The following is a 25,463-nucleotide window of genomic DNA, read 5'->3' as shown; positions in this document are numbered from 1 at the left end:
CTTCGGTCAACTGAAAAACCAATCTTTAGGTTCTAGTCGCAAGGAAGATGTGTCATGCATGCTGCTGAAAGGCTTCGGTCAAAATTTCTCCATGACATGCTTGCCGCTATAGTTGAAAATTCTCCATGACATGCCTGCGGCTGAGACCCAAAACCCTAGAAACAAAGATGCGAGCTTCGGGCCCTGCAATTTTGGACCAGTGCCAGCCAATCTCCGCGAACTTGGCTCAGACCTGTGCGAGCCAAAACCAAAGAAGAGAATAGAACAATGCTCCATGTTGTTGTTCAAATGAGGTTCACTTGACTTGTATTTATAGCCTTCAAGGGTGTCCAATTTGCTTTAGGGCCAGCCTACTCAAATATGCACATGTGGGATTTATTCAAAAATACACTTTCCCTTGTCCAAATTGAGCGCTTCAATAGGCAAAATTGGTCCTCTCAAAGAGAGGAATCTTGTCCCATGGTTGGAATTTGTCACTGAGCTGCCAAATTAACACTCCCTCTCAGCGAGGGAGAAATTCCAATTGCATCATATACTCATCGCAAGAATCCTTTCATCAAATCATATCCAATCTCAAGTATCTCGACATCAAATGTCATCACTGTTCATATCTGCTCATCTCTTGCTTTTTCCTGGTTATCTCTTGATTGTTCTTGCTCATATGCTGAACATTCTCAAATCTAAAAGAAGAAGAATTTGATATCGTAGGGGAGCCTAAACTACCACCCTCTATTCATCGAGAATCCACTACTACCACCCGAAATCATTGTCAGTGGGGAGCCTAATGCTACCACTCGGGAAACACCAAAGAGCTTATCATCAGGGAGCACATCTTAACCTGGAACCACATCGAGGAGCACATCTCAACCGGAAATCTCATGGGGGAGCAAAACATCTCCAACCCCATATTGAGCAATAGGTGATATAGGGGAGCACATCTCAAGCAATCCTATTGCCCCACTGATCTTTGCAACAATGACCGTCAAGAGTCATGTGGTAGAACTCCTGGATCATAATTCGAGCTTGGGTGAGATACCCAACTTACCAAAGGTATGGAACACACACCCCCAAGCCTCTTCAACCCATTGGCCAAACAGGGAGGGACAATCCCAACAAGCCCAACTTGTGGGTATGATGCCAACTGGGGTATACTCTGCATAGACCAAGATGGGTGAGATACCTGACTTGTCAAAACGGACAAGGATCACACACACCCTATGGGTGATAGATAAGGGAGCAACATCTATGACCCTACTGCCTATAGGTCCCTTAACCTCAGGAGCCCTCCATCTCAATTCCTCACCCTGGGAGCTCAGATAGGGGGGAAGAGTTGGCTCAATGTTCTCGATCACTCCTGCTCTTTGTAGATCATAAACATATCATCGTGCGAGTCTGGTACTTGATTAATCATCATGTCACAATCAAATCGAATATCATATCAAAAATATATCTATCACAAAAAGGGTACAATATTCATCCTCCCTCTCACAGAGGCGACAACCTCAATCCTAAGCTTGTCTTGTACGACAGTGCTATCTCAATATATGAAGAGATCTCAGTCCCAATGATATATGGGATTCTCTGCCAATCAGATCCCACTCAATATTATCACAATGTATTCTTGCCATATCCAGAACCTGCCCAAATAGCTCTCAAAGAGCTTCTTTAGCTTGCCCCACAGCTAGCTATGCCAACAACATCATATTCAACCTCGAGTTGTGCTTAAAGCTACAAACTTTTCATCAAAAATATCATGGCATATCTCATACTAAGACAACACCCAAATGTGCTCATCTCATCAATAACGATCCCAAACATCAGTATATCCATGTAGTCACATAACATAGGAAGAATGTTTCAAACCAAAAATTGATCATCCCACACAAATATCTCGAAGTGTGCTCAGCGACAACCCAATGTGTATGAAGAGGCTCAATCATGAATTCACTCGGGTTGTTTTAAGACATGTATATACAGATGGGTCTTCACAAGAAACATTAATGCTTCAATCAACTAGTGGTTACCAAGGTAGGTTCAACAATATCTCTTCATAAATTTTGAAATTCAATTCCATCAGAGTGTCCAAGGATTTGCATTTCCATTTTCCAAAAAAAAAAAACTCTTTAATAGCTCCACGATATAGATTTTCTTTTCCAATCTTCAGAAAATAATTCATCGTGCCATGATTCATCATTTCGAGCTTCAGAGGCCAACTCCCTCTTACTTAATCATTGGAGGCTCATTACTTGTCAAGAATAGATCATCGGTATATAAAACCAAATTCAAAGTCATACCTTGGACCACTTTTGAAGAAGAGCTTTGGATTGGCACATCTTCCTGGCTTCACCAGATAACTGTCAATGCAGACATACCAGGCTCAGGTAGCTTGCTTCATACAATGCTTTCTGCAAACATAACACTTGACCAAACCAATATGATCAACCTTACACAAATCAATACTTTGCAATCAAATTAACTAAGTCAGCTTATCAAGCCTTAGATGACAGATGAAAACTAATAAAAAAGAGTTTTTGCCAATATCCCTGTGACAAAATTTTTGGACCAAATGTTAGGTGGAGCTCACATTCAAATACCGAGTTTCAACAACCTTTTACCTACCAAGCATTATCCAATCTAACTTTATCAAGCCATTCTTATGTTCATAGCATGAATCATTTCTGCCACTAAATATGAATAGACACATCAGAGACAAGTCATATAAGTTTCATGCATATACCAAGAATGAGTCATACAAGTTCCATCCATTAATTGCGAGATTACTTCGTATTGAATCACAATTGTTTATACTTCAACCAATGTGCCAAACACAATGAGGTTAATACAAAATCATTATTGAATACCAATATTAGTCACTGAAAGCTACTATGCTTACATAGCACTGTCATCAAGGCAAATCATTAGATATCAAGTAAAATCATTAGTCGTCAAGTCAAAACCCTTTTTACGACTAACGATTTGATTTGATATCAAGTCGAATCATTAGTCATCAAGTCACCTCAGCGAAAGCTACTTGCTCCTTACAAACTTTCACCAATGGGAGGAGTCCCAATATTCGAGGAATCACGAGAAATGTAGTCAATGATAAGATGAGGAAGTGATTCCTAAGCTATTCACAAGAGAGACTCAATTAGATAGGTTGCTTGCTTTAGAAGCAAGGTGATAGGCTCTCTAGGAAGGGCTAAGAGGATCTTTAGGGCTAGGGTTTGAGAGTATGTCTTGTCAAGAAGGCTCCTAGACCTAGAGATCTTTATGGAGACTTGGCTTCTATGTGATCTTTGTGAAAATGGCGTTAATAGGTTGTGGGACCACACGAGACCAAGCAGACCCAAAATTAGGTCAAGGGTATGGATTTGATCAACCAAGGAGGGGCTTGACCTAATTAGGGAGGAGAAGAGGATCAATGGAGAAATTTTCTTTTGATTAAACACAATGATCCCAATGAGGCAACTAGCTATGGGAAACCTAGGGCAAGAAACGATCTTCGAGCTAGGGCTTGGTGTATCTCAAGATCCCACTGTCAGAATTTCCTAAAATTTGGAGGGCCTCTAGAGGAAACCCTAGCTTAGTTATGGGCAAGAGATCGAAGTCTTTTGATGGTTAGAACATGAGATAAATGATGCCCTAGGTGACATATGGAGGTTAGGCCTAGAAAGAGGAAGAGAGGTGAGAGAAATAAGCTTTGAAAGTGACCACCTATGGAAAGATTAGTGCCTTGTCCTTTGGGAGAGATGGAGTCAAGGAGAATTTATTATTTGGAAATAATTCACCCAATCAAGGAGGCCTTCAAGCAACTTTGCATGGCATAGCATGAGAGCAACTGCTTCAAGGACTTTATACTTCGATTTGCAATAATTGATGACTTATCGAGATGTATTTAGCACAAATTATCTCTAGGAATATTCATCCATTCAAAAGTGGCCCATGACATGATGCAATGATATAAAAGATCAAAATTCCCACCAATTTGTGCAGGAAAACAGTAAATTTTATACTTGTATAGTGAACAGTTGGCATTAAATGAAATTCCATTTGCCATACTCTTGTATAGCTACCCTTAAAAACATGGTCACACAAAGTGCATTGCCATTCCTCACAGCCCCCACTGTTTTTGGCCTTGTTTTGTGTTATTTTTTTCATGAACTTCATTAAGGGCTTCTTGGAAATGTTGCTTGATTGCTTGTGGGTACCTATTGTTGTCTTGACATTTTGTTGTTTAACTTGTGGAGCTTGTGGAGGTAGTGGGGGTCTCATCCTGCTGTTGTTATTACCACTTTCATTGCCCAACCCTCTATCCATGGTATCAATATGAAAAATATACATTAAAATACAAAAAACATTAGAAGTGGAACAAATAAATAGATTTTACAATGTACATATATGACAGAAAAATAAAACTCAGAATACTAGTATTTAATTTGCATATTCTCATAAACTAATAAATGGCAAATGTATATAGAACAAAAAATTTCATAGTTATTTAATTTTTTCAATATCCTTCCTCAATCTTCCCATTGTAGCACATTCTCAAATATGGTAAAACTTTGCCTTTTTCTAATGTTTTCAAATTAAAAATATAGTAACTATCATTCGACTTTGAAATTCAAAGTTCAAACCAATGGAATGTATACCTTTGCAAAGACATTTTAATAGCACAACTCAAGCACAAGCAGTTTGCCATGGATAGGATTCAAGATCAAAAAGTATACGCATTGCATTTTTTTACAACGGACCAATAAATTATATAAATAAATTCTGCAGGAAAAATTGTGCTTCATTTGGTAAGTAGTAAATACTAGAAGGAAATTAAAGGCAATTATCACTCCTGCGCTAGAGGTTATAGCTTTTCCAATTTTTTAAATTAGTCAAGGACTATAAGCTAATTCAAGCCTTTATGACCAAATCTAGAGCATTGCCACTAGTTGGACATTGAACCATAATAAATATCATAAAATGATGGAAACTATGTTATAACTTAAATACATTGATTAGTGATTCTGGATGGGCATCGGTCTTATTACAATTGATGTTCACTGGTGTATTTGAATGAGCCATTCTCAATTTTAAATTTTTTCATAGACTCTGAAGCAGTAGTGAATGATTAGTGCAACCAAACTATGTGCCCTGGCCCCTAACATAAAGCATCATTAAATTTCAATTGGAAAACTAAGAAACTTAAAAACGAAAAATGATAAATCTATTTAGTATTTAGTAAAAAACATTGTGCTTACAATTTTGTTCACATTTTCTTTCCTGAGGTCAAAGAAGAAATTAGTCCCACGTTGCTTTAGAAAAACATTGTGTTTACAATTTTGTTCACATTTGCTTTCTCAAAAATCATCAAGAACACAACCACTTCATCAAAGTATTAAAAATAAGACTCAACTGAATTAGATTGTCTCTTCTGAATATATCCCAAGGGATGAAGCTAAAGGGACAAGCATAGTATTTGGTGCCGAATCCCAATCAATGGCTTAGTTGCTACCTCTACTTTAACGAGTTGATATAATTATAATTTAAAAGCAATGTATATTGATTTCTGCTTTGCCTATGCAATTCATAAAACTATGATCAATAAATTTCAAATATCTGAAGTGTAAGATTGAATATTCTAACTAGTTATTAATTTTTCTATTTTATTATGAAGATTTCTACAATTATACATACTGTTGAGTATTTATGGAATAAACCATGTCAAGATTTGAAATGTTAAGGGACATCCATGTTGAAAAGTGTAACTAGGTTCGGTCTTCATAATGATATGTAAATATGATTTTATGTAATGAGATGTAAATAAAGAAAAATGAACTTATTTTATCAACTTGCTTCATGGGTTTCATGAGCAAGGATTTTGGTTTTGAGTCAAGACCAATGTTGCACGAAGCGGTGACGAAATGGGGACGTTTTTTGGAAGCGGGAACACGGAAGCGTCATTTTCCAAAAATCTAGGAAGCGAAGCGTCTACTATATATATTTATATTTTCTTGCATTTATATTAAAAAACATCCAAAATATCAAATTAGTTGTAGAAGAAATGAAAACATGCATATTTTTACATAAATCAAGATAGATATGGCTATGCATTGTACATCGATGATTAATTATTCCAGCATCAACCATCTACAATCTAGATTCCTCTTCTCTTGTCTAGCCTCTGCCTCTACTTCAGTTCTATAGGGATTTTAGTCAACATTGCCTAATTTTGATCAAACAGGGTAATCCAAGCCTTATAATATGGTAGAGAAAGCTTAACATGCTTGATCAATGATTTTGACTTGAGTGAAGGGTACATAATTGCTAAGGCCATGACAAAGGAGTTCAACAATCAATAACATCAACATTGGGGTACATATAGGGCCTGTTGCTCTTGATTAAATGCCAATCACATGCCGTCATACATGATATAATCCATGAAATGCCACAATCCCATTGATCCTGAAAACTGTTAAGTCTGCTGAATTTTGAATGGGGGATATGAAATTCTATTTCTCCATATGAAGTCTGATGAGGTTGGAACCACTCTCAAGCATCCAGAGTCATTTCATGGTAATGTTAAAATTTAAGTAAAGGATGGAAATGAAAGATAAAGGAGAATGCCACTTTTACTTTAAGAATTTAACATTACAATTAGGGAGCATCTAAGAAGCGTTTAGGGAGCATCAAGGGGCACCTTGGGAGTATTCAGAAAGTGTAGTTCCTCACAAAACAATTCGAAATTTCCAAAAACGAAAAAAGCCTCGCGGAACCCTCCACCTTCTCTCGGATCCGTTCGCGATCTGTGGTGGATACACGCTCGAACCTCCACAGATCCGCACCTGATCCTTTTCGGATCCGTGGATCGGGAAATAGGAACCGCAGATCGGGCAATAGGAGCCGTTGGTCGGGCCCCCACGAGTCCAATTTTGTAGGAATTGCCAAAAAAAGGAGGAACCGCGGATCGATTTTCCGATCCGCGGTTCCACCGAAGGATTGGTGGCGGATCTGTACGGGACGCGGGTCTGACTTTGGATCCTGGGGGGGGACGGTTCCTGCGACACTGGTCAAGACTTCAATTGAGAGTTTTTAGGATTTATTTGTCATCTAGTCATAAAATGTAAGAGTCATTGCCATGTAAATGAAGTCATGTTATGTTAGTTTTTGGTAGCATCAAAAGTGCTTTAACCTTGAAAATGGGTGGAGAGGCTAAGGCACATGAGTTCTAAAGAACCCAGAAACCGTTTGGTGAAATTCCACTCGGATTGTATTTTATTAAAATAATTAATATTTTTAATGGGGTTCCTAAGTCTAAACTTAGGGAAATTAAAATATTAATGGGTATTAATCAAAATATATGGGTGAGAATGATCTAGAAGGCAGATTAAGTCATGTTTTAATCTTAGTCGTTGATTAGAGACTTAGTCTCGGCCATTGAAGACTCAACAAGAAAAGTATAAAATGGAGGCTTGGGGTCTAGGAGGAGGTATTTTCGGAAAATACAGAACAGAGAGGCGGAGAGAGCTTGCAGAGAGGCAGCGCAGTAGCCAAGAGAGCTGACGGAGAAAAGATGTCTGCCACGCAGAATCCAGAACTGCCGAACAACCGAAACCACTGGGAGAGCTGACGCAGCAAAGGCAGCGTAATAGCCTGGAGACTTGACGCAAAAAAGCTGCCTGTCACGCAGATTCTAGAACTGTCGGAACAACCGGAACTGTCGGGAACTGCTGGGAACTAATGGAATTGTCGGGGACTGCCAGAACAGTTGGGAGAGTTGACGCAGAGGGAAGAGAAGGTGACGCAGGGCTAACGTAGAGCCAACGCAGAAATAGCCGGGGTTAGCTAGTCTTGTGCCGGATTAGTCGGAATTCTGCCGGGGGAAGTGAGGTAAAACTCACTCAGATTTTTCGCCCGTATTTTCTCTGTAAAGGATTGCTAGATGAGCATCCTAGATAGGTATTCAGATATTTCTCTTGCATAATGGTAAACCCTCAGAATTGCTGCACCGATTTTCTCGCATTGGGTTTTTTCGGGGACTATTGTGTCAAAAAATAAGTGTGTCCTACGTATCTTGTTCTTTGCTCTATTTTCTGTTTCATGAGATCAAATATTTAATAAGTGTAGGCTACAAAAGTAGTTTGCTTCAGTATTCAGAAGAATAACTTGGTTAATGTATATTAAAAATCAAGTAGGTGAAGTACATTCAGATTTGCTGTAGTAGGGGTTCCTTCGAGTCTAGGAATTTTCACATGGTATCAGAGCATTAATTTTGAAACAGGAAGAGCAGATCCATTGCTAAGCAGTGAGGTTGAAAGTTGCACTTAGCAGCAATTCAAATCCCCTTGAAGGGATTGCACATTCCTTGCCGGGAAGCAGAGTTTCTGAGGAAATCTCTCTGAGAGAGTTGACATAGAGGTACGATTTCCAAATTGTAAGCTTAAAGAGGTAGAGGGAGTGACGTAGAGCCTCTGCACAGTGCTTAAAGGGCGCAGTTTTTTGCCAGGGTAAAAAGGAAAAGAGCGAAGACACATATTAGGAGAATTTTCTCCTTAGAGGACTTCCAGCCAAGGAGTCCGAATCTTCACTTACTGAACAACAACAGAGAGGGGCAGATCTACAAACTCCAACAGGGAGTGCTTAGGCTAGTCTAGTGTTGTGCAGAGGAGAGAGGAGGACATTCGACATTTCTATTTGGCAGAGATAGCAGCCGCATCTCCAGGAGGGAGGTGGGGAGATTTAGAGTTGTAGTTCGAAAGAGCTACAGGTGGGAAGGATCTTTGAGGAGTCCACCTATTGGATCAATTCCTTGCTACAAGAGCTCAAGATTCAGCAGTAGCGAGATGGACTTAGTGTCAGATGATGCAGTGGATTGTTTGGAGGACAGATGCAGTCGCTGGGGACCAGAGACTAATCAACAAAGAGCAAGGTTGGCAGCATTGCAGTTGGCACAGTGAAGGAGTCAGCAACAACGCAAAAGATTCAGAGGGTCAGAATGAGCAGCAGTCAAATTCCAACATTCATTGTGTTATGCTGAACATAGTTAAGTTCAGTAATATTGGATGTTTTTCAGTTGCTTCTCTCAGCAACTGAGTTGTAGTATAGATGCAGTGTTAACAGTGACAATTCTAGCAGCATAGCAGATTCAACGTTTGAGAGGGAGCTGCAGTACAAATGCAGTAGTGGCAGTGGCAGTGTCATGGGCAACAATACAGTAGCAGCAACAACACAGTTTTGGTGGTAGCAACAGTGCAAAAAGGAGGTGCTTCAGAAATAGAGTAGCTTGTAGGTGGACATTGTTGCTAGAGCACTTTCCTCGCTAAGAGGGAGTGTTAGTTTTTGGTAGCATCGGAAGTGCTCTAGCCATGAAAATTGGTGGAGAGGCTAAGGCACATGAGTTCTAAAGAACCCAGAAACCGTTTGGTGAAATTCCACCTAGATTGTATTTTATTAAAAGAATTAATATTTTTAATGGGGTTCCTAAATCTAAACTTAGGGAAATTAAAATATTAATGGGTATTAATAAAAATATGGGTGAGAATGATCTAGAAGGCAGATCAAGTCATGTTTTAATCTTAGCCGTTGATTAGAGACTTAATCTCGGCCGTTGAAGACTCAACAGTAAAAGTATAAAATGGAGGCTTGGGGTTCATTTGGAAACATACACGGAGAGATTGAAGAAATCGATTTTTGGAGGTGAGAAGTTCTTAGGAGGAACATTGATTGGGGAGATCTTACAGCTAAGGGCAGAGAGAATCTGGAAAAAGGACTTTCCAGAAAATACAGAACAGAGAGGCAAAGAGAGCTTGCAGAGAGGCAGCGTAGTAGCCGGGAGAGCTGATGCAAAAAAGCTGCCTGTCACGCAGAACCGAGAATTGTCGGAACAGCCGGAACTGCTGAGAACTGCCGGAACAGCCGGGAGAGTTGACGTAGAGGCAACGCAGTAGCCAGGAGAGCTGACGCAGAAAAGCTACCTATCACGCAAATTCTAGAACTGACGGAACAATCGGAATTGTCGGGAACTATCGGAACGACCGGGAGAGCTGACGCAAAGAGCAGAGATGGTGACACAGGGATGACACAGAGCCAGCACAGAAATAGTCGGGGTTAGCCAGTCTTGTGCCCGATCAACCAGAATTCTGCCGGGTGAAGTGAGGTAAAACTCACTCAGATTTCTCGCCAATATTTTCTCTGTAAAGGATTGCTAGATGAGCATCTTAGATATGTGTTCAGATATTTCTCCTGCATAATAATAAACCCTCGGAACTGCTGCACTGTTTTTCCCGCATTGGGTTTTTTCGGGGACTATTGTGTCCAAAAATAAGTGTGTCCTATGTATCTTGTTCTTTGCGCTATTTTCTGTTTCATGAGATCAAATATTTAATAAGTGTAGGCTGCATAAGTATTTTGCTTCAGTATTCAGAAGAATAACTTGGTTAATGGATATTAAAAATCAAGTAGGTGAAGTAGATTCAGATTTGTTGCAGTAGGGGTTCCTTTGAGTCTAGGAATTTCACATGTTACACTTGGAAGAAGGTCAATATTATCTATGTAAAATATCCTCCAAGAACTTGTCACCAAACGTCTTCAGGTTGGCTTACAAACAATGAGGAAGTTGCTAGATCAAGTTGGCCTAAAGGGCAGTGAAGGAGGTGTATATATTGCCTAACTCGTCCTCCATTTGGAGACAAGAACTTGACTCACTTGAGACAAGAAAAAGTGCGAAAGAAGGAAGAGAAGCAGCAGTACGAAGAAGGAAGAGAAAGAGAAGTGTGAAGAAAGAAAGAGGATTCTTCTGGGTAATATGAAATTAGGGTTTCTTTTGGGCCAGCGAAAAAGACATTCTTTTGGGACAACGAAATTCTTCTGGGCAGCAGAATCTTTTGGGACAGCGAAAATTCTTCTGAGTAGCAAAATCTTCTAGGGTAGTGCGAAGTCTAGGCAACAAAATCTTCTGGGAAGTGCGAAGTTAAGGCAGCAAGAGAAGGAACCTTCTGGGAGGTCGAAGTAGAGACCTAGAGACCTAGTCTCTCTAGGGGAAGCTAGGAAAGACCTAGAGACCGAGATTCTCTAGGGAAAGCCAAAGAGAAGTAGTAAAAAGGATAGAGACCGAGCTCTCTAGAAGGAGCCAAGGAAAGCAGTTTGAAAGGCAGAGCAAAGGAAGAGGTAGAGTATCTAGGTTGGTGACAAGGTTCTTGGAAGGATACAAGAGTCAAGGGTCTGTGTCATGGTCTTGGTACTTATCAATTGAAAGTCTAAGAAGAATAATTTTGATCGGGTTTTCCTCTCAAGAGGTGATAGGTTTTGGCCCTGGCTGGAGAAGGCTATATACTATGTCACTTGTCTCTTTTATTATTGCGTATTGATAATTGTCTTGATGAAAGAACACATTAATAAGCTAACAAGGAATTGAATACAAGAATAAGAAAATAAAAGAGCATCATAAGCAATTATCAAGAAGAAAAATTGTTATCTACTACATGCCCTATATTTCTCAACAATCCACTCATCATAAAGAACAAAAAAAAACAATAAGGTAGGAAGCAAGTTGAGTGAAATAATGAGGATATAAAGTACAGGAATTGTCTACTCAAAACACTCTCAACCATTCTTACATGTAACATTTTCATTTCTCACTTGGTCAATAAATTTTTATCCATGTGTAAACTCCATAATAAAAAAATCAAATATGCTTATTAAAAACTGAATCATGGCTCAAAAATCGATAGAGACATTGTAACAATTGAAAAGGCTCTAGAAAAGAGAAGCACACAACAACAACTAATCTATCCAAAAAACACGTTGAAGCAGAAACACCTAAAATCATAAATGTAAGATGGGTACCAACATCAAATAATTTGAACACACGACTTTTATACTATTTACCTAGGTCCTGAACAACAACGCGTGAGCCAAAGCCTTGATCCTTGCACACAGCACAATGTCAATGCTTGAGCCTTGAACATCGTCCCTCAGTGCTTAGTGCTCACCCATGATAACGACAACGTCCCTTAGTGCTCATTGGCTCACCCACGATAGTGGCAGCGTCCACAACACACAAAGAAACTCAGAAATAGCGGCAGTGTCCACAACACCTAAAGAAACTCAGAAATTCCGATTCGAAGCGCTGGCTTGACTCACTTGAGCAGGACATTGATTATATAGGAAAAGGAATGCAAAGAATTGGCACCAAATGGAAAAAATAGAGATAATATTCTCGCCAAGGATTCGCGCGTTTTTTTTGTTGTTGTTGTTGTTGTTTTTTTTTTTTTTTTTTAATACCAACGATGGGTACTCGTAGCCCTAGAACGTGTGGGAGCTCCCATCCATCGAGGAGCGTCGTGTGGGAGCTCCCATCTATCGAGGAGCGTCTATACTCTCCTTAATGGATGGGAGCTCTCACACGTTTCAGAGCAATGTTCCCAAGTGAAACCAGTGTTGGAAACTCTTCATTCTGGAACGCAATGCTCCTATAAAGCTCTAACGTTTGTGCAGATGCTCCTGACTGTTTTGGATCGTTTCGTACTAGCTCCCAAGCTCCCAGGAGCGCCAGAGCATGGGGTACTTTCTTTCTAATGGCTGGGAGCGGTACCCGTGCAACTTAGCAATATGCCAATATATCCATCCAAGATCCAAGAAATAACTCCAAAGAAGAAATGCGAATTAGCTCCAAATGTCAAAATGGATTCCAAAAAATTCTCCACTAGCCACGGAAACAAGTGTGAGTTCTTCTCAAGAGATCCAATCCAAGTGTGATGATGATGAGAAGGTCAAATGAGCTCTCATCTATTTATATTTGTTCTACTAAGTCGAATTATACCTAGAAGCCCCTCAACATTATAAAAATGGGCAAGATAAATCCCTTGGTCACAAGCCGACCATGTAGCTTTACAAAAATATGAATTAGCCATCTAAATGCAAGCCAAAATGTTGACGTCATGCCAATGTAGGGCTGTTGGAAGGCAATGTTGAGTCCACTTTGTGCCAAAATGTGGGAGGGCTCCATAAATCTCGAACTAGGGTATGGCCCCCAATTCTCCATGTAACTCATCATGTGAGCCCCAATTTTGTGTTTCGGGCACAAAACTAGTCTCATGGGTCTCCTAATGATAGAATAGCATGTAATGCTTCAATACTGAGGGCTCTGACAATGGTGCTTGCCCTCCCATGTTTCAGTGGTTGAGACAAACCTCCTCTGTGCCTTAGAACAATTGCCACACGACGTGGTAAATGCTAAGCTCGCTGGGGCACACTGGTCCAAGTGTTTCATCTCGTGAATTATGTAGGGCAATGAGCAGACTGCTAAGGGTGCTAAAGGTGCTTGTGAAATGATGCTTTGCACATGGCCGGAGTCCCATGGCTCTCAACGCTTCACCCGGGCTGTCAATATGATCCTTTGGTGGACTTGGGCCCCAATTAAGTTGCCCAACCCATGATGAAACCACTTGCTAATAACATATAATGTCCAATGCTGGATCCTCACCATCAGGTACAATAATTCATTTGTGCATCTAAGTGAACCAAGCTTGTCAATCAAGGGCAAATTGAGACTTCATATGGGGTTCCCTTCCAAATTTGTGGTTTTGATCTCGTAGTAGTGTTACCTCCCTAGGTAGGAGTGGTTAATAAACGACCCTATTAGGTGTCCTCTGCTCTTAAGGGGAAAGACAAGTCCTTGGTACATCCTTCAATTGATAGGTGGCATACAATGATGATGAAATGGATGCACAAGGGTCTCAAGGTCAAATGCCATGGGTACAAGGATAACAATAATGAGGGATGTCCACATAGTGGGTATATAGATGTAGGAGGGAGCAATCATAGATACATGAGTTCCCCAACCTTTGTTTTTCCACCCCTTTTTATTTGCCTTTTGCCTTTTTTTGGTTTTTGCTTTGTATTACTGCTTGGGGCTTCGAGAAATTAGAACATGCTGTGAATGATATAAAGCAGTTATTACCCCCTTAAGGTGGGGTAGTTCATCGCCCACTAGGGGTTGGGACGTGCATGGGTTCCTTAATGATGTTGGGGCACTCATGGGCCCTAGGAACCAGGGTGATGGCCATGATAAGGGTTAGAGCTCATGTTTGGCTTTTGCCCATGTGTTATATTAAATGTCCCGACCATCTTTTGCATTTTATAATATTCTTTTCTTTTGTTTCTTGCTTGTGGGCATGATATGCTTAACTTTCTTTTAGCTCCATCAATCTCCAGGGCAACATTTCTAGGTCTGACCCAGATATGTGGACTGGACCTAGTGGTCATGTGGACCCAGAGAAGGAAAAGGATGATATAGTGCTTGTAATGTGTGGAGGGGAGTGAAAAATGTGGAACAGGAAAATGGGACCACACCACCAAAATCGAGATTTCCCAAGTAGTGCCCTTCCTGAAACCATAGGTTAATAGGGGAGATCCCATGGGACTAGCATCGAGGATTAACCCCCCATTTAAGGTGAGAGAAAAAAACCACAGTTAAAACCTGTCCTTTTTCCAAATCACCCAATAATTCAATGCCAGAATGCCCAAAAAACAAGCATAAGCACCCAATTGCACAATGAAAAACATACCTTTCAGTTTGGATTGCCCACCTTCTAACATATGCTCTTGACAAATGGGCGAGAGGACATATGACTCATGCAAGGAGAAAAGATCAAATGGCACGATATATAGCTACATTGGTGGCTATTTGGTGTTGCTGGCTGCCGACTAAAGGGGTGACTAGGAGAAAATTTCTCCTACGGGGTCACCCACTTTTGTGGGTAACAAGGTGCAAGGGAAATTTCAACTTTAGGGACATTTAATCATTATTGCTAAGTGAGCAAAGCTTGAAAATAATGGGAAAATTAACACTTCATATAAGGCTTCCCTTCCAAAATTGTGGCCTTGGTCACGTAATGGTGTTACCTCCCTAGGTAGGACTGGTTAATAGATGACCCTATTAGGTGTTCTCAACCCCCAAGGGGAAGTGAGATGTCCTTGTTCCACCCTTCAATTGATAGTTGCCATGTAAATAAAAATGGAATGGAAGGGAAAAGACTTCATGGTCAAGTGCCAAGTCAAAGGGACTAGCCTGATGGGGATCCTCATCCTCAGTGTAGAGATGTGAGGAGAGAGCAATTGTAGATGCATGAGTTACCAACTTCGCCTTTGTTTCTCCACCCCTTTTTTGCCTATTACTTTTTCTTGATGCTTCTTTGTTTACTGCTCATAGCTCAAGGAATGAGAGCTTGCTTTGTATGATGTATAGTAGTTATTTACCCCCTTGATGATGGTCCTTGAGAGCTTGCTTTGTATGATGTATAGTAGTTATTTACCCCCTTGATGATGGGGCTGTTCATCGCCCATCAGGATTGGGACATGCAAGGGTTCCCTTTTCTTATGATGATAGGGCTAGATTGGCTCAGGAACCGATGATGGCCATAATGAGTGAGGTAGAGCTCATGCTTGGCTTTTGCCCACGTGTTAATTTTTATGTCTCGACCCTCTTTTGCATTTCAATATTCTTTTTTCTTTTTCTTTTGTGGCCATCATATGCTCTTTTTGTTTCTTTTAGCTACATCAACCTCCCAAGGAAAATTTCTGGACCCTACCCAGGTATGAGGTTGTGTGGGTGCCAAATCCCAATGAACCAGTGGTCAGTCGAACCCGAAGAATAGAGGTGGAGTAGGGGCTTGTAATGTAAGATGCAAAGTGGTAAGTATGGAATAGGGAGAGATGGGGCTATGCTATCTCAATCATGTCTTCCGAAGTAGTGCCCCTCCTATATTTGTTTGGCCATTTAGGGAGGTCCCATTGGACTATGATTGGAAATTAACCCCATTTAAGGTGAGCGAACAAGATCACGAAAGACCCTTCCAAGTTACCCCATTTTCCACGTCAAATGTCCAAATACAAACAAGCATAAGCACCAAATTGCAAAATGAATAAAGTACCTTTTAATCAGAAACCCACCTTCCAACATGTGGTCTTGTCGGATGGGCAAGGAAACATATGGACGATGTAGGTGGCATAGATATGAATGGCACGTTGTCATCAACTACTAGTGGTTGTTAGGGGCTGTGGGCTAGCCGACTGGAAGAGATAATGGGAGAGAAATTTCTCCAATGGGGTCACCCACTTTTGGTGGGTAATAGGACCTAGTTCATCTTACATTGAATGGCCACCATAACTACCTTATTATTACTTTAATGAGCGCTTTGGCCCCCCATTACATCCCGAGGGAGGATCCTACCATCCCATCCCCTTTAAAAAAACGTTGCTCTCAACGTTTGTAGTGAGGATATACAACCATAAACCAGGTTCCCATGTATGATTGATCACAACCCATATGTAGTCCAAGAATAAAAGGTGTTATGTACAAGTAGTGGCCTCAAGTTCAACATTGAAGTAGTCCAGGAAGCTCCTCCATAAACTTCGGTCCCATGTCAAAGTTCTCATGTTGACTCCTAACTGCTGACACTTGGGGCTTATGAATGCTTGAGTACTATGCTCCCAATGCCCACCATGGTCTATCCAAATAAATAGAACTATCTATGTCCAAAATATCATCCAAATAGTTGTAAAAGTAATTCATGGATCCATGTCTAAAAGATCATCCATATAGTTGTAAAAAGCTAGTTGTGGATGTGGAAGGAACACCACCACTAGAGAATATGTGATGGATACCTAGTAGTCATACCTTTCTCCAAGCTTCCCTTAATAATGTTCTCTTCATATGGTGTAGAGTCATTAAAGAGAAGTTGGAAGTAGCTGTCTTCCCAAAAATGAACTTATCCATATACAAGTCATCACAAGCCTTCACTCTAAATCATACTATGCACGCATGTCTCTAGTGTTCTCATTACCAATAAAAGGATGTCTCTTCAATAATATGGATCTCCTTAGCTTCCTTAGAAGCTATTGTAACCTTTTTAAAAGTGACCTAAACTCTCTTCATAAATGCCATTGCTTGGTTCCACGTTGACATTACTTAGTGACACAACGCCATTGCTTGTGTACACAATTGGATCAAGTCCTCATTGTTTCTCCACATTGCCATTCTTTGGTCTTGCTAGGATTTTGAGGTGGAAAATTTGATATGGCGCTAATGTCCTTATTGCAAATCATAATTGTTATTATGACTACAATCTTGAAATGTTGCACCCAATTTGTGTTAGTTTTTGTAGCATCGGATGTGTTCTAGCCACAAAATTTGGTGGAGAGGTTAGAATGCATGAGATCTCCAAAACTCAGAAATCGTTTCTTGAAATTCCACCTAGGGATGACTTAATTAGATTATTAACCTATTTTTTAATTTTTCCTAAGTCTAAACTTAGGAAAATGTTTAATTAATCAGAATTAATTAAGTGAAGGTGAGAATAGTCTAGAAACTCACAAAGATCGATTTCAAGATGATGCTAGCCCTTGATTAAGTTTTAATCTTGGCCGTTGGTGCTCCAACAGAGGATTATAAGAAGTCGATGGGCACTTGGAGAACGCACGAGATACACTAGGAGAACTCGATTTTCTAGAGTAGTAGCAGTCAATTGTTGGAGTTTGAGCTTCAGTGAGGAGGTAGAATCAATGAGTGGCAGAGACAGTGATCCAGAGGAAGTTTTCCAGATCCATAGAGGCAGCAACAAGAGGCCGAGTTATTCCCAGTGAGGCAGCGTAGAGGACTACGCAATTGCTTCAGAAGAGCAATTCGATTTGGATGGAGGAAAGTTCGATTCAACTTCCAGAGGCTGGGAAAGTCTTTTAGAGGGCCGAAGAATCAGTTTCCTCAGCAGAGACAAGCAAAACGACTTCATCAGAGGTAGTTTTGGGCTAGACGTCCAAGGGTCTGCGCAAGCACTGCTCAGAAGTTGACCCAAAGGGTCTAGGATGACGAGTTTTCTGAGGTAGAATTGCCCCAGGATTGCTTGTGGAGGAAGGAAAATTCCCTTAGATGATTTTGGCCAGATTTTCTTGTTGTTTGGATTGCTAGTCGGACATCCATAGATTGTACTCAGATTTCACCACTGCATAATAATAAAACCCTCAACTGCTACACCGGTTTTGCTAAGTTGTGTTTTTTCGGGGACATTTGTACAAAAATAACGGTGTCATATTTTTATATGTGTGTGCTAGATTTTCTCAAATTCCAGCGCTATTTTTCTTCCGCAGTTTGTTTGTGAAAATCACAGTGTGAATTATTTGGTATTTGCTGTAGCAAATTGCAAATAAATTAACAACTAGGAAAATAATTTCCAGTTGCTGTGATAGATTGAAATTTTCACTTTGCATCTATTGGAATTGGTCTACCTACAATTTGGATGCCCTGTTAAAAGATATTTACTTTGCAATACATGTGCTTATCATTTAAAATCCTTGAATATATGTTTTTAAATCAACAATATCCTTATTTCCCACACTTTGATTTGAACAATATTTTTTTGAAATTGTGCATCTTTTTCAGAGGAATTCATATAGGCAATTAGTTTCTTTAGATTCTGCATGGGAAGTTTCAAAAATGAATTTGAGTGTTGTGGCCCTAGTTTTCCTTGGAAAATCTGCAGAAAGAAAAACTAAATCTTCAAATTTCTTGCCCAAAAGAGCTCTAATACTACTTGTAGTGAAAGTATTATCACTTGATTGTATCCAAAACTCTTAAGGTAGGGCAACATCGTATGTGATCCCTTTATGGAAGGATGAACTCCTGTTCACTTGCCTCTTCAATGGGGCAACTTCGCGATGAGTTAAGTACTAATACAATATACTCCAATACATGCTCCAAAAGGAGGATTCCATCCTTATTTATAGCTAACTAGAGAACCCTAATCATAACCAACATGCTAACTACCTAGTGGATGTTCCTTAATGAGGCCACATTACATGTATTTAACACTCAACTAACTAGTCAATGTTTTTTTAACTTCTAACAAATGTAGTGGATCTAGTCCAACTTACATTGAATGGCTGTGTGACTACACTATTATTACTTTAATTAGGTCTTCGATCCCTTGTTACTCCCCTAGGGAGGATCTCACTATTTCATGCAAGGGTTTTGATCCATTGAGATTTTTCCCTTCCTTGTTCTTACATGGCTTCACATGGAACTCTCTGGCATTGAAATCTAGAAGTTTGTAAAAGTACTCATTATTGTAGTGTTCATTGTACTATGATTTGATGTGAGTCTTGCATATGCACGCTTTCTTATTCTAGCAAAAATATTAGCTGATCCTATTTTACAGGATAGTGAACCTGGTTTGTTCCATGATAAGAAGTGTGCTCATTTCATTGAATCTATTTTCTCAAGATGAAAGAAATAGAGCACGGGTCTTTATTTGTCTTCAAATCAATTTGTGGGTTGTTTGCTTCATAATATGTTTCTTTATAGTTGCCGCTTCTACTTATGCGTTGTATTGTATAATACTTTATGATTCCTTTGGATTATTGATCAACATTTCTTGATTCTTCAAATAAGGTGATGCCATTCTATTATATTGTATCAATTTCCATATAGGCATATTCCTCTCTCTTTACTAAATCTTAGAGGATGAGGCTCGTGTTTAGGAGTGCATGACTACCTACCCTTTGGATTAGAGAAGTGCTTTGAGAAGGCCAAGTTTCTTGGCTTTTTATTGCTTGGTGAGTATTGTGTATGGCCTTTTTGGTTCCCCTTGGTTTGATAGAAGGGATAACATTTTATGTAAATTTGGCAATTTGTCCCTTATGCTTTTTCATTTGAAATATCTATTTTTTGGGCCTCATTCTAATTGGTTGTCTCTTCGTGGCATTTTCCCTTTCTAGTCACTCTCTTGGCACTATTGTTGCCCTACCAATGCTTCTCCGTGGTCCTCCTGTCATGTATATATTGACTTTGATAGATCCTGCAACAACATATGTGTGGAAGCATATGTCAATATTGCTCCCTTAACAACATGTTTCCATGGCCCTCCCTATGTGTACACTATATATATTGACTTTGACAACTCCTACAATAACAAATGTGTGGAAGCATATATTCACACAGATATTCATAATCCAAGGGTTTAACTCAACTAGTTGTTTCCAATGTTGCTGGTCATTTTGTTAGTGTTGTGCCAATAGGCCTAATTTGGATCCTCTTAGATTAGGCACACTAGGGATGTCATTTATGTGCATGTGTGTGTGTGTGTGTTTGTATGTATATATTCATATTCACTAGGTTGTAAGGTTCAATTCCCATGAGGTGTTTTCCTAGATTCATGGGGTTGGGAGGTGGTGGTCAAATATGTGATTGCTATTGCAATTGTTAACCTTTAAAATTGAATCATGAACAAGATATCAAACAATGCTTAACACTTTATTCAATATCAAAACCATTAAGGTAGGGCAAAACCATACAATGATCCTTTTATGGAAGGAGTTCACTCCTATTTACTTGCCTCTTCGAAAGGGCAACCTTTTGTTGAGATAAGCTCCAACACAATATATTGGTGATGTTTGTAGCTCGACATGTACTTTTGCACAAGCCTATGTGTTTAGGCCTATGGGTTGTGATCAATTGTACTCTTGCACAGGCCTATGAGCAAGGACTATGCAGATGACCAAATCTGACTCAGTGATGAGTTATTTGATGAAGATTGTGCATATTCATGATCAACTTGCAACAGTGGGAGAAAAGGTAGAAGTCTTAGAACTAGTAATGTGGTATTGAATGGGTTCTCAGTGTTAAAATATGAAACTGCAGTCAAATTCCACTTTGGACAACCCACTTGTTGGAGATAATGATCGCATTGAATTCCTCTTTTCGAGAGGACCAAAATCGATCTAAAGAGCACTCAAATATGATAAGGGAAAGTATACTTATGAAGAAAAGCCCACATGTGCATATTTGATAAGGTCGATCCTAAAGCGAAGTGGACACCCTTGGAAGGCTATAAATACAAGTGACCTCTACCTAATTTGGACATCATCATGAGACATTCTTCTATTCTCCTTCTTGGTTTTGGCTCGCACGGGTCTGAGGCAGATCCGTAGAAGAATGGGTTCGCTCTGAGGTGAAATTGTAGGGTCCGAAGCTCACATCTTAGTTTTATGGTTTTGAGCCTCAGTCGCTAGCACAACACAGGAAGAAGTCGACCACAGTCGCTCGCATAGAAGCTAATCTGTGCGACTGGAGCCTTCCAGTCGCATGGACAACTCTCCATCCGTGTGACCGACGCCTAGGGTTTCAAAAGTTCAATTGCAGACTACAATCGCTCGCTTGTAGGCTCAAGAAAGCGATAGGAAGCTTCCCAGTTGCATGCATGAATCCTCCTCCGTGCGACTGGAGCCTTCAGTCACACACACAACTCTCCATATGTGAGACCGACGCATAGGGTTTCGGAAGTTCAGTTGCAGACTACGATCACTTGCTTGGAGGCTGTAGAGAGCGACTAGAAGCTTCACAGTTGTACACATGCCTTGTTATGACTGGGACCTAAATGATGGAATTTCGGTTGTCCAAAGATTTTGCTCAGTGACTGTAGTGTTCGGCAGTTGCCACAGATAGTTACAGTTCATTACAGAGTTCAAAATCGGAATTTTGAGTATAAGCATTGTTGGGTCCATTTCATGGATATTTTATAGTTGTTTTTGTTGAATAGTTGTATGGATGAAGATATGGACCATTGTACTCTCTTTTGCTGAATCATTTGATGACGTTCTAATAAAAAGAAGAATTTTTGTACTAGGGTCTGATGGATATTATGAGGTTAGGGTTTGAGAGGAACCTTGGTTTATGGCAAAGATTTGAGATATGAAATCTAGAAACCCTAACATGGTCAAAGTGAAGATGTTCAAGCACTTGTGACAGAATTGATGAAGCCCTAGATGGGACAGTTTCTATTAGGCCTTGTTGTTGATGGAGTTGGTTGAAATATTGAAAGCAACATTGTTATATGGACAATGGACAATGATGGCTCTTGAAGGCTGGTTCAAGAGGGAGATGATCACCTCTCATTGAAGATAAGTAATTTTCAATTTATGATGCTTCTTTATGTCTTTACTTTTGTTTAGACTTATGGATTTGATTATTGTTTTGATTATTACTTATGCTTCCTGCATATATATTTGAGTATTTGGATGCTTCTAACTTCTTGATGAGATATGACAAGTGGATCCTTCTTGAGGATCATGGCTAGTGTAGGAAGAGGCATCTGATGAAAAGGTGACAAAGCGCTACAAGTTGCCTATAAGAAGGTGCACAGGTATTTGAATACTACAAGATATGCATGGTATATTGTTTCAAAGTTATGTTTCAACTGCAATATTGTTGCAAGGTAAGTCCTAAGGTATGATGAAAAGGTATCCTTCTCAAATGGCTCATGCATGCATATGAAAGTGATTTGGATTCATGGTGAAATGTTGCACTTGGTATTGAACAAGTATCTTACCTTTTAGACATAATGAATTTCTTGACCCTATGGAGCAATTTGGAAATATTGATCTTGGATTTATTGGCTAGCATCTATCATTTTGGATATCTTGATCCCATGAAGTAGGCTAGCACCTTGATTCTAGTAGATGGTAACTTGATACTATTGATATTGTTTGTGAAAACCATGGTAGCCATGATGATAGAAGTATAACACTGAGATTGATATTCAGGATCTTTCATTGAGCATGGTTATGTTTTGATGTGTTTAGTAATCATGGCATTGAATGCCCTAACTTGATGGATTAAGTTATATGACATATACCCTATTAACTATTTGACACTAACCCTTGATGAAAGATAGATGTCATGATGTGATGGTGAAGTAGTTGATGCTAACATGTTATGACCATGATGGATATATGTCTGATCTGCTGATGCATGATAGCATTATAGACAAGTTGATGACTTGAATAAAGATGACCGAAGTGGATTCCCATTCAGAGGGAGAATCTCTCTATAGGATTCTTACTCTCATTACCATTGGCATTATATATATTCTTTGCTGTTGAAATAAGATTTATGAACATGAAGAGACAAATATCTGACATTGTTGATCTGCAGCAAAATCTGATTTGAGGAGAGAGAGTTTTCCCTTACTCTAAGCCTCAGTTGCATAGAAGCAAGCTTAAAGATGTGACTGCAGCTCTAAGCCGCACAGAAGCAAGCCTATGCGTGTGACTGTAGTCTCCCAACTGCACATAAGAAGGCCTATGGGTGCGACTGTGCTTGCATCACACAAAAATGAAGTTTTGTGCATGAAATCAGATGTTCACTTAGAGGATGTTAGTCCTACAAACATGAAGCAAACAACAGAAAGTTCTATGAGCAGGGAAGTTTGAATGTTTACAATAATATGAATATGAACACTGAACTTGTGTTTGCAGGTGACTGGGATATGCATATAGATATGTCATTATGATTTAACCATTGAAATTTGTATTGCAAAAGTTTGACTAGATTTGGCTGATTGATATAGATGAGCAGTGTTTGGAGTTTTGACATGATAATGACTTAAGAACTTTGACTTGATAATTGAGATATGTTCTGGACTATAGATCTCACTATGATAGCACATTTAGGTTTGACCTGATGACTAATGATTTGAGTTGACCACTGATGATTTGCCTTGATGACAATGCTATATGGGCATAGTGACTTTCAGTGACTAATATTGGTATTTGATAATGATTGTGTATTGGCCTCCTTGTTCTTAGCACAATGGTTAACGTATTGACAGTTGTGATTCAGTGTGAAGTAATCTCACAATAAATGGATGGAACCTATTTTTAGTATATGCATTTGCATCTATTGACTTGTATTATGATCATGAGGATGACTTGATGAAGCTTGGGTTGATAAGTTAAATGACAACTTGTTGGCATGATAATAGATGACTTGATGAGCGCTCTACCTGTCACTCTACCTGTCACTATGATGATTTTGATATTAGTTATGATCTGGCATCTATATTCTAAACTTTGATAAGTTGACTTAGTTGATTTGATTTCGTAATATTGGTTTATGTAAGACTGAGCATATTGGTTTGATAAAGTGTTATGTTTGCAGAAAGCATTGTGTGAAGCAAGCTCCTCGATCCAGATATGTCCTCATTGATAGTTATCTAGTGAAGCCAGGATGATATGTCGATCCAAAACTCTACTTCAAAGGGGTCCAAGGTATGTCTTTGATTTTGGTTTTATATACTGATGGTCTACTCCTAACAGGTAATAAGCCTTTGATGATCTAAGTAAGAGAGAGATGGCTTCCGAAGCTCGAAATAATGAATCATGGTATTATGAATCGATTTCTGAAGTTGGGAAAGGAAAATCTATATTGTGAAGCTACTGAAAAAGTATTGGAAAGTGGAAATGTAAATCCTTGGACACTCCGATTGAATTTCAAGAAGTTGGCAACTGACAGTTGATTGAAGCAATGATGTTACGTTTTGAGCACCCGTCCGTATATATATGTGTGTGTGTGTGTGTGTGTGCGTGCGCGTAGAACCTTAGTTGGTTCGTGATTGAGCCGCTTCATACACATAGAGTTGCCATCGAGCACCCTTCGAGAGATTTGCATGGGATGATCCATCTTTGACATTCTTCCTATGATATGTCACTGCATGGATGCACTGATGATGTTTAGTTCGTTATTGACGAGCATTGCCTTAGTATGAGATCTACCATGATGTTTTTGGATGAGAAGTTCGTAGCTTTAAGCACGATCGAGGTTGAGTATGATGTTGCTAGCATGACTAGCTATGATGCAGGATGAAGACGCTGTTTGGAGAAGCTGTTTGTGAATGTTTTGGATATGACATGTACACATTGCGATGACAAAGAACGGGAACCGATTGGCAGAAAATCTTGCATATAGCTGAGATTGAGACACCTTCATATATTAAGACAATGCTGATGTACGAGACAAGCTTAGGCTTGTGGTTGGCACCTCTTTGAGAGGGAGGATGACTATGGTATCCTTTTTGTGATATATATATGTATATTTTTGTTCTAATATGATATTTGATTTGATGTCCTGTATGAAACAGAGACAACTGCTATTGAGACATGATGATTACCAGACATGAGCACGATTATGTTATGTGGATTTACAGAGAGCATTGCTGATCGAGGACAGTGAGCCAACTCTTCCTCCCCTGTTTGAGCTCACAGAGTGTGGAATTGAGATAGAGGGCTCTTGGGGTTGAGGGAACTCTGGACAATAGGGTATCATTCCTATCTGTTACCCATAGGGTTGGAGTAGTAGCTCACCCTATCTTGGTCTTTGTAGAGTATACCCCAGTTAGTATCATACCCACAGGCAGGTCTTGTTGGGATTGTCCCTCCTCGTCTGGCCAACGGGTTGAGGAGGCTTGGAGGCGTGTGATCCTTACCTGTTGGTAAGTCGGGTATCTCGTCTAAGCTCGGATTATGATGTAGGTGTTCTACCATATGACTATTGAGGGTCATTGCTGGGAAGATCGATAGGCAATATGATGGATTGAGTAATAGCTCCCCACATCACCTATTGCTCGATGTGGGGTCGTAGATGTTTA

At 39.7% G+C, this 25,463-nt stretch overlaps 1 protein-coding gene across 8 annotated transcripts in view; it reads left to right on the top strand.

Annotated features, from left to right (window-relative positions):
• Nucleotides 1–25,463, top strand: part of LOC149266798 (biotin--protein ligase 2-like) — a 259,505-nt gene that overhangs the window by 24,576 nt on the left and 209,466 nt on the right. For 2 of the 8 annotated variants that reach the window (XM_089430972.1, XM_089430958.1), the window contains exon 3: nucleotides 23,978–24,087. The exons of 5 other annotated variants lie outside the window; for them this stretch is intronic. In XM_089430972.1, the coding sequence (XP_089287098.1) occupies nucleotides 24,047–24,087 (41 nt within the window). In that variant the 5' untranslated portion in view covers nucleotides 23,978–24,046. Of the gene's footprint in view, nucleotides 1–23,963; nucleotides 24,088–25,463 lie in introns of all 8 variants that reach the window. One more of the 8 variants, XM_089430965.1, reaches the window with a different exon arrangement.

This window comes from Pinus tabuliformis, chromosome 6 (assembly GCF_031772625.1).
Source record: "Pinus tabuliformis cultivar Carrire ecotype Pingquan chromosome 6, CPIR1, whole genome shotgun sequence".
NCBI classification, from domain to species: domain Eukaryota; kingdom Viridiplantae; phylum Streptophyta; class Pinopsida; order Pinales; family Pinaceae; genus Pinus; species Pinus tabuliformis.
Note: the sequence above shows the minus strand (reverse complement) of the source record. Positions and strands in the feature narration are given on the sequence as shown.